Source organism: Volvox carteri, assembly GCF_000143455.1.
Source record: "Volvox carteri f. nagariensis unplaced genomic scaffold VOLCAscaffold_17, whole genome shotgun sequence".
Classification (NCBI taxonomy): domain Eukaryota; kingdom Viridiplantae; phylum Chlorophyta; class Chlorophyceae; order Chlamydomonadales; family Volvocaceae; genus Volvox; species Volvox carteri.
This window is the reverse complement of record NW_003307560.1, coordinates 858,097-867,916: the sequence shown is the minus strand read 5'-3', so window position 1 is coordinate 867,916 and position 9,820 is coordinate 858,097. Positions and strand designations below refer to the sequence as shown.

The 9,820-nt window shown below is 54.6% G+C and overlaps 2 protein-coding genes across 2 annotated transcripts in view; one reads left to right on the top strand and one right to left on the bottom strand.

Moving 5' to 3' along the window:
• Window positions 1-1,549, bottom strand: part of VOLCADRAFT_120839 (uncharacterized protein) — a gene marked incomplete at both ends in the record, with an annotated part of 13,285 nt that extends 11,736 nt beyond the window's left edge. The window contains 2 exons of the mRNA XM_002950025.1: window positions 617-809; window positions 1,451-1,549. Coding sequence (XP_002950071.1) covers window positions 617-809; window positions 1,451-1,549 — 292 coding nt within the window. The remainder of the gene's footprint in view (window positions 1-616; window positions 810-1,450) is intronic.
• Window positions 1,550-1,949: 400 nt separating this feature from the next.
• Window positions 1,950-8,661, top strand: VOLCADRAFT_109749 (uncharacterized protein). The gene is made up of 10 exons (XM_002950141.1): window positions 1,950-2,125; window positions 2,181-2,335; window positions 3,136-3,191; window positions 5,304-5,433; window positions 5,844-5,948; window positions 6,465-6,566; window positions 6,789-6,863; window positions 7,199-7,324; window positions 7,619-7,775; window positions 8,107-8,661. The coding sequence occupies exons 2-10, from the start codon at window positions 2,273-2,275 to the stop codon at window positions 8,217-8,219; spliced, it is 927 nt and encodes a 308-aa protein (XP_002950187.1). The 5' UTR covers window positions 1,950-2,125; window positions 2,181-2,272; the 3' UTR covers window positions 8,220-8,661.
• The last annotated feature ends 1,159 nt before the right edge of the window (window positions 8,662-9,820 follow it).

The window sequence follows — 9,820 nt, the reverse complement described above, 5'->3', positions numbered from 1 at the left end:
GGCCCCCCACAACCCCCTGGCCCCCACAACCCCCTGGCCCCCACAACCCCCTGGCCCCCCGCAACCCCCTGGCCCCCACAACCCCCTGGCCCCCCCACAACCCCCTGGCCCCCCACAACCCCCTGCCCCCGCCACCTGGCCCCATTCAGACTGGCGCTTGGCAGCAGCAGCCCTACGTTTGAAAGCAGTGCATGCATGCGTCCATACGCACACACATACATACACACATACACACACCGCCATCTTGCCAGCCACTGGCTCCCTCCCTTTCACCCCCCTGGTGCGTACGGCAGGGATCACCCCCCTTAGATAGGCCTGCCACCCGCGGTATCCGGTCAGGGAGAGTGAACCGATCATCTCCCCAAACAACTTCATCCGCCTTGGTGAGCTAAACTACTCGCTTTGGCAGCCCAGGCTTTGTCGCAACTGGGTTTTGGTGGTTTGGCTTGGGTTAACCTGGGTGTCTGTCTACCTGTGCCGTCCGTGCATACAAACCGAATTCCTTTGGAATCCATGATGGATTATCCCTCCGGCCAACGATGGCCTTTCCCCTCTGTGTTTCGCCGCCTCTTCCCGCCATCCCGCCTGCCCCCTCTCCTGTTGCCGCCATACGCACCGTGTGGCTCAATATTGCTGGTGACGTTGTTGTTGTGCGTGTAACGCCCCGTCATGAGAATGGACCGCGAGGGGCAACATGCGGCGGTTGAGATGAGGAAGTTGCGCAACTGCAGGCCCTGCTCCACAATGTGCTGGTTCAGCATGGGCATGTAGTACGGGTGGGTAGAGTTGAACATGTAGTCCTGGTCATCCTGTGGTATCCGTTGGTTGTTGGTTTCACCAGAGGGAACTTCAGAGGAGTGAGGTGGTGGAGGTGATGGAGGTGGTGGAGGTGAGGAGGTGATGGAGGTGGTGGAGGTGGTGGAGGTGAGGTCGGAAGAATGCTAGCTAGGGAGTGCTAGGGGAGCTGGTCAGGTGAGTTCTTGGGTTGGGGAATGGAACCGTGGGGCTTATGGTGTGTGGTTTAGGAGGGTGCGGATTGAAAGGAAACGCTCTGTTGCTCTTGGTTTTTGAGTTCAGTATGCCATACAACAGGTTGCGGGGGTCGGATTGTGCAGGGGTCGCATCGCGTCGGGCCATGGGAGAGGGAGGTTAGGGGTTGCCTACATAGACGTCAGGATGGGCAGAAGGCGAGGACAACAGGCACGGATTCGGAGTAGTGAGAGTTGGAGATATGGTTGAACGTGGTGTAAGAATGTATGGACAGAAGCGCTGACCAGGGTAGGTTGTTCCGATGTACCGGTAGCCTAATCGTGGGTGCGAGCTGCCCGCTCGCCATTCCAGCAAGTACAATTTAAGTTACCAGGTCCCATTATTTACCCATCACTTCCTTGACTAAGTTCGACTGATGAGGTGCGTTGTTACGCCCACCTCAACCGCGAGCCCGACGCACCGTTACGATGACAAGAAAATTGGGCTTAGAGAACAGTTGCCCCGACGCAAGGGCAACGCTAACTACGAGAAACACGTAGAAGAGCATTTGCTTGCACATGAGAGAGCTCCTTAGTTTGGGTCGTCCTCAGCCTACACAGGCTCGTGCGATTACGGCCCAGGCCTGAAGTTGCGCGGCTTGGCAGTTGCCATGCTCTCTACGTGGTACCCACATATAAGAACATAGATCGCAGCTACTGCATCACTATGTGTGGCCTATGAGAAGCAGGGGAACATCGGAAGTGGTTGCTCTTCCCGCTTCAGTGCTATATAGTATAACCGAATGTGAAAGGCACCCCTTAAGAAAATATCTGGGCACCAAAAATGTTTGTCTGTTATCTCCAATTTGTAGTTGAGGTGTAGCTTCCGCGATAGTCATCTGGCGGGCGGTCCGTACATGCGAAAGGAGCCAAACATGGGAGAAACATGTTGCTGTATGGGCGTGGCTGTGTGGCTCCAAACACTTTCTTGTTTCTCCCCAGCGCTACAATGGAGTTAATGTCGGTACGATTAGTGCAAGCGCGCACACTTGTTGAGGAGGTCTTACATTAAATCTTGGAAGCCAAAAATGTCATAACACAAGCCCACCGGTTGGGTTGGTGTAGTAAATCGGAGGCCCACCGACAACCCTGTGAAAGAGAGGACACCTGCAGGCCTTTCACGGGTGTCCTCACAGCTGTGAGGACACCCGTGAAAGGCCTTGCTTCTTTCCTGACATATTTTCGTGGCGCCCATCATAACTTAAACCAATTATCTAGCGTTATTAGACTATTAATTATGCAATATGGCCGACACAGGAGCTGAAGCGGCCAAGGATGGTAAACTTGCGAGCTTCAAGGACTTCACGGTACGCATTTCTTTGGCGTGTGACAAATTCTTATTGCGGGCTCGAACGTGTCATCCGAAGTTACATCTCGCCACGACCAAGCGACCCACGCGGCCAAGCGATCATGGGATACCGATTGCCACGTCTGCGAAACGGATCGCGAGTTATTATCCGCTGTCCAAGTGACATTCGAATCGTTGCCTCACTGGGCAACGTTCCGAATGGCCATAGCCTTCGCCGCATGCTTTCGCTCGTTCCTTGTCCTGGTTATCATCCTATACTCCCGCATCTGCTGTCAGCTGTTATGTAGCGGGTTTGGCCCCAACACGGCGACCAGACTCAGACAGGAAACCATTCAGGGCTCAGTCACCATTTATTCGGCCCCGCGCGGCTGCTTCCACTTCTGACGGCGATAGGCAGAAACCCAGCCTCACCCCTTCCCCCAAAAGCCGCCAAGGAGCCCTTCGCGAAGGGCTCGCAGCACCCGCAGCGCCAGCCGTTCCCGGTGGCCCCGTCTTTGGCGTTTTCGTCTCGCCGAGATCCGCTCATTCCTTTCTCAGTTCAAAACCCCCCCTTCCACATTGCTACCTAAACGGCACAAAAAGGTGTGGTCTCGCGAGCTGTATGTACTGCAGTAAAAGAACCATCATGCCGCCATGTCGTGCGTAAGCTTCAAGTCCTAAGTTCCGGCGGAAGAGGGAAGTTTCACGGCACTGCGAGCCCCCATTACCCTGCGCCCACCATCATCCCCCACTGCACCCCCGCTACCCCCAACCCAAACGCCACCCGCACAACAACAACAACAACAACAACAATAACAGGTCACGGAGGTGCTTTTTGAGGACACAATGACCAAGTTCATTGCGTTGCTGGGCAGGTAGGTTGGGTTAGCGGTTGGGGCTTGTAGCTGCGGTCGCTGTGAGTGGTTGGTGGTTGGTGGGTAGTGGTGCCGTACATGTGTATTACCAGTTGGTGTTGGCGGATCGGGTCGTGGAAGGGGGAGGGGAGAGGTAGTTTGCGTGGAAGCTGCGTTTTGGGAGACGGAAGAGAAGAGCTAAAAGAGGAAAAAGCTGCTCTAACCGCTTTGGTGCGTTTTTGGCTGTTTGAAAATGTTCCCCTGTCGATTGGAGCATTGGGGACAGCATGGCGGTACTGCGGGTGTCGTACCTGCCGTACACCAGCCACTCAGTCCGGGCGCCGCAGTTATATGTATGATTTATTTACATCAGAAGGTCGTTAAGGACGTATTGCCTGCGGATATTTGTGTATACGTATCTCAGTACACTTATGTACGTTTATTCCCCGCACCCTCTTCAACTTTTAGCTCCGGGGGGAAATCCGGTATCCGTGTTGCTCACTCAATCAGTCTCCCCTCTTGCTGATCACGTCCACGGAGGATCATGTCACGCAAGCCCCCTGCTCCCATCACCTCCTTCCAGGGCATTGCACATTACATGCCATGCACGGCGCCCTGCTCGTTGTTGTTGTGTCTGTCAGTTTCTTTGTGAGGTACCAGATCAACACCCCTTTTCCCAGCTCAATGCCGCCACCCGCGACCTGCCACTCGCTACACATACATACAATCCGCCTGCCGGCGCCTCGGGTGTTTGAGGAGTGTTGAAATGGGAGGTGGCCCCCCATCATATGGACGATGTAGGACGTGATAAAATCAACTTGCGAGCTAACCAGGAACTAAGTTGATGCGCCGTTAATCCGCTAGATTTATTTGGATGCTGGTGGTGAGCTGCCGAACCCAACGAATACATTCTGAAGTCGGATGGGGTGACGGATTAGGGTGCCCCTCTCGCAGGGGAGAGCAGGGACTGCCCCGGGAAAGGGGGCCGCTGGCGAAGTTAACCACCCTGTAACAACATACATACATACATACATACATACATACATACATACATACATACATACATACATAGACGGCAGGCGGCTGGCAGAGGTTAAGGCCTGACTTCTGCTCCCAGTCGACCCAGTCGACCCGGGTTCAAATCCGCCTGCCGGCTCCTCGGGTGTTTGAGGAGTGATGAAATGGGAGGTGGCCCCCCATCATATGGACGGTGTAGGACGTGATAATATCAACTTGCGAGCTGACCAGGAACTAAGTTGATGCGCCGTTGATCCGCTAGATTTGGTTGGATGCTGGTGGTGAGTTGCCGAACCCAACGAATACATTCTGAAGTCGGATGGGGTGACGGATTAGGGTGCCCCTCTAGCAGGGGAGAGCAGGGACTGCCCCGGGAAAGGGGGCCGCTGGCGAAGTTAACCACCCTGTAACAACATACATACATACATACATACATACATACATACATACATACATACATACATACATACATACATACTTACATACATACATACATACATACATACGGCGTTGCCGCAGGGTCTTCCCGTTTGAGTACTTTTCAATTTAGACCCAGTGCTGTGGAAGGGCGCGGACTTGTGCGGTGTTACCCCCTCGACGGGGGCTATCTCCCCTGGACTAGCCCAGGGAGGGAGAGGCGGAGGAGGGTAGTAGTCTCAGGAGGCTGTTTGGCGTCTTGTGGTGTGAGCTCTTTGCGCTCTTTTTTGTGCATGAGGATTTTTGAGCTTGGTGACCTCCCCAGCCCGGGATGACTCGTCGGGCTCCCGGTCGCCCAGGTCCTGGTTGCGAGCTCTCTGAGATGCTCGGTTCGTTCGGTCGGCAGGAAGAGCCCCCCAGTTGCGACTTCGTTTATGTTAGGAGACCAACGGGCATAGATCCCGTCTAGTTGGAGCGCCAAACAAGCGCTGTTGCGTGCCGGCCGTCGTTTCCCGTGCGGCCTGACCCGGGGGCGGAGTGCATGAGACTAACCAGCCGTTTGCACCCGCCCCTTGCGCTGTGTTTCGGCTTCGGCCCCCGGCTCTCGCGGCCCACAGTGTAATCAAAGTCATACATACATACATACATACATACATACATATATACATACATACATACATACACACACGCACCGTTCAGGTTCCAAGGACGTGAGGACCCTGCCGTACTTCTGCTGTCACGCAAGCCCTTCGACAAGACGGACTTGAGTGGACTTGTGGGTCAGGGGCTGGCTCTGCAGCGGGACTTTGTAAATGACATTTACTCCAAGGTATATACCCACATATGTGGCCCCGAACCCCATACCAAACCGTTCCTGCCGTACACACGTACGGATGCCCCCCGAATGCATCTTTCTCTCGTTGTGGTGCTGCATTTGTTTTTCTTTGGCATTGACATCCTCGAAAAGGGGTCCTTCAGTTCCTTTCCAGGGAGAGCTCATTTCCATTTGGGTGCGCACGGGGGCAACGTCAATCCGTACATGACACGCAAAACACAATGACGCGTAGCCGCCGCAGTATGTTGTGCGTCGATTTGCAAAACGTGCTTGAATTCCATCCCCGCCAGCTCGCGTGACAAACATATGACCCACATGCTCCGCATTCATACGATTTCGCGCGCGTTCGTCGTGTGAGCCCACGTGCATGTATTTCTGTGCCGTACCATTGCCGTACATGACAGTATGTTGGCCAGCCGCCGGCCGAGCACACCACCATCACCGTGGACCTCATATACCCGGCCACCGACAAGCATATCCAGAAGTACCGCCAACAGCTGCGCTACATGGTGAGGCGCTGTTTGTCTGTATGTGTGTTTGCATGTCTCACTGCCTGCTGGGATTTTCCCTAGCTGTTTTGAGTCCCCGGTGCCCCCTGGGGCGGCCGGTGCCCCCTGGGGCGGCCGGTGCCCCCTGGGGCGGCCGGTGCCCCCTGGGGCGGCCGGTGCCACTCGATTGATATTTACTCGCTGATGAATTGGTCAGTGTAAGACCAGCAGGCAAAGAGTATTCAGGGAGATGCCAAGGAGCTGAACCCTTCTTACCGCCGGTGCACCGCGTGTGTGTGTGTGTGTGTGTGTATGGCTTTGGACGATGGAAAGGTTCCAGGGGTTCCAAGGGACTTAAGAGGGCGCAGTCCTGTGATTGCATAGAGCCCCACATACCGGTGCTCCGGCACGAGGAGGCCACCCTCCTGGCCTATTGCCCAATTAGGCAATGCAGCGGTCATTCAAACGTAATGTTCAGTGATAGAAGCACATATATACAGCGAAACAGTTACTTTATCAATGTCCGATATGCATCAGGTGCGGGAGACGCCGGAGGTGTACGAGCGCATCGTCCTGCCGTACATCCAGAGCATCCCGCCTGCCCGCCTTCAGTGGGTGTACAACGTTTTGGAAAAGAAGGTAAGCGCCCGCCGCCCACATTATTCCCTCTCCCCCCCCGGGTGCTAACGACACTCACTCAGAAAACCCAATGCGCTCGTACAAATTACCCGGCTGGCCAGTGGGTTTTCCCCACGCCAATTTCTCTTCCCGCCCCTCCCACAACCTAAAATCCCTCCCACACCCTAAAAAACCCCCATCCCACGACACACGCACACACCTGGCGGCGGAGGAGGACGACAGAAGGAGGTGGAGCGGCTGATCTTTGAGGACCCCGACCCGCAGCTGGGCTTTATGTTGCATCCCGACATGAAGTGGGTAGGTGTGTGTGGGGGGGGGGAGGGGGAGGAGAGGAATAGGTGTGTGTGGGGATGGGGATGTGGGTTGTGGGGGAAGGGAGGGGGGCGGATAGGAGATTGAGTGGCGCAGGCCCACCCGGTTCGTCTCATCGTGGTCCCGCATTGTCGCCATCCCGGACGTTATGATTCTCCTTATTGCCCGAATAATATAATATATCTAGTGAATCGGTATCCGAGTACGACGAATGATAAGATAAGTACGGGAGATCCAAGGCCCCTGTCCCGGAAGAGGAAGAACCCAAGAACCCCTAACCCACATTCCTCTCCCAATCCCAAACACCCGCGACCCCGAAGGACCAGAAGCAGGTCGACCAGCTGTATTGCCTAGCGATCGTACACCGTCGGGATGTGCCCTGCCTGCGCTCGCTGGACATATCCCACCTGCCGCTGCTGGAGAACATTCGTGACAGGGGTAGCAAGGTGCGGTATTAAGGCATAGGCGGCGGGAGGAAGGGAAGTGAGGGGTGCAGTCGTATGCGGCTGGGTGAGGCACTCTGCTTCGCCACTAGGTCTAGGTGGGCCCCCCATGTGTGGGTTGATAGACTGAAGGACTTATAACGGATCGTTAAGGGAATGTGGGCTTGGGGCAACAGGTGGGAGACCTCCTAAATATACACATCGTTAACTCTCTCTCACACACACATACACATACACACATACATACATACACCTACCTGGCTATTACCTGCCGTACACGGACCCATCCGCTTTTAGGCGATCTGGGACAAGTACGGCGTGCCGCAGAACAGCCTGCGTATCTTCGTACACTACCACCCGTCGTACTGGCACTTTCACGTGCACTTCATCCATGCTGCCATGACTGCCCCGGGTGCCTCGGCGGGCAAGGCGATCTTGCTAGATGACGTCATCGGTGAGTGGATATGATGACACGGAAGGGCATCGTCGTACATCGCGTATCGCCAGTGACGCGGCGCGGCGTATATGCGTGGCCGTGTAGTAGGGCTCGGTCTATGAGTCACCCCCGTGTTATGCGGTTGACGTGTGTTGGCGCGTTGGGCACGCCTTGGAGCCGTACATACGTACGTACGTACGTACATACGTACGTACGTGCGGTGGCAACTTCCGCAGAAACGACTTCTGCTGTCCTGCACACTTGGATTACTTTCAACACTGTGTTCGCACGGGAACAGAACGCCCATGACGTTGTGTCGTACGTGTGTCTGCGTGTTTCCGTACGGCAGACAACTTGAAGACTTTCGGTGGCGACTACTGGCGCAAGCGCACGCTTACCTACCAGTTGGGCGAGGCCGACGACCTGTGGCGGCTGCTTGCGGGCGCCGACACAGATATTTAGACCGCTATTATCCTATCCAGCTGACTCAGTCAGAGCTATAGTTGTTTTTTTTGAAGGTAATAGCTACAGCGGAATGCGCAATTTGCAGATTGCTTAGGTTTAGCTGGCTAAGCGCGGGGAGCTATAGCTCGAGGTAGGTGGCAAGCACGTTAGCTATATACCTTTTGGGCTCCGCGCTATAACATAGGTGGCTGGCTCTGCTGCAAACGGAAACGGCTTGGGTAAGCCGGGCGCTGTTTTCAGGTGGGGAACTCAAACGTCGTGGCCGGCGGCCACGCGAAACGCGAAAAGTTTATCTCGGGTAGATCGGTAATAGAGGGCATGAAACGCGGCAGCCGGTATAGCGACGGCGGGCGTTTGTTGTGTTTCAGCTTTAGCAGTCGATCAATGTTTCGAGCATAAATAAATCCAGCTAATAATACGGAATGTGTAAAGTTCCAGGAAGTCCCGGCGCGAACATTATTTTGTGAAAGCGGGGCTTTCGAGCGGGCAGCCGGTTTGCTTTTATACTAGGTAGGCGTGTGCGCGCAGAGCTGTGCTGGGCTGTGAGCAGCAGCAGCAGCAGCTGTCCAATACCTGAGCGTGTTCGGTGGAATCACCGACAGGATCCCGACAGGCGCCAGAGGCAGCAGGAGCAACGAAACGGCCGGGACAATCGACATTAGCAGCCAAGGCTCATTGAGCAACCAAGGCCAACGACCGTGTTGTGTGTGCGACTCTTCAACAGTAATGATTCAACGATCATTCTTCCTTATCCAGGCAACGACTCTTCCTTTCCGTTCTCTTGGGCATGCCATTTCCGATAATAAGTGTCTCACAACGCTATCAAACAGGATTAAACACACACATACACACACCGAGAGGGTTGCGTACCTAGATTTGCGCGTGACACCGTCAATCTGCTGCGCATGCCACTGTGTCACGCGCAAATCTAGGTACGCAACCGTCTCGGTGTGTGTGTCTTTAATCCTGTATAATAGCGTTGTGAGACACTTACTGCGTAATAAATCGGAAATGTGCGCAGCAGCAGCGTTCTTGCGTGTCGGCATGTCGTCTGTTGCATGCACCTAGAATGTTAGGTATGTGTTGGCTTGTTAAATAGATGTGTGGCCTTGCGCCCTGCACCTTGCGCCTTGCGCCCTGGCAGCACGGCACGCTTCCAAGCTGTTCCAAGCCCACCAGAAGGCATGATTGTGAAGATACGCAATGGCACTGCGGACGAATGTGGCGTAAATCATATTATTTTTTGGTTCAGAAGATGGTCTTTTCAGCAGTCTTAATCTTCAATGTCAAAGAGATGCCGCATCGTGAATGCCAATGTGATGCATCTCGGAACCGTTCGCAGTGCGATATGCCAGTCGGCCATGCTAATTGATAGAATACAACATATTCCAGCACGCAACAAGGTGTTAAATGTATTGCCTTGATATCGCAATGCGACTGTATACGGGATCGGGCAGGATCGCGGCTGTGCCGGGCTGCGCTGTAAGTGAGGCTTACTTGTGCATGGGCAGAAGCCGCAGGAGTCATGACGGGCCAGGTATTTCATTAACCACAACTTTGGAAGTATATCGCTCAGGTGACGAGGGGAGGTGGATGGA

What these genes read in the sequence shown, in the direction of transcription:
- VOLCADRAFT_109749 (XM_002950141.1), top strand. Translation starts at nt 2,273, where the DNA reads ATGGCCGACACAGGAGCTGAAGCGGCCAAGGATGGTAAACTTGCGAGC. An exon ending in CGAGCTTCAAGGACTTCACG is followed by an intron (nt 2,336 to 3,135) that starts GTACGCATTTCT and finishes CAACAATAACAG; the next exon opens with GTCACGGAGGTGCTTTTTGA. An exon ending in TAAATGACATTTACTCCAAG is followed by an intron (nt 5,434 to 5,843) that starts GTATATACCCAC and finishes CGTACATGACAG; the next exon opens with TATGTTGGCCAGCCGCCGGC.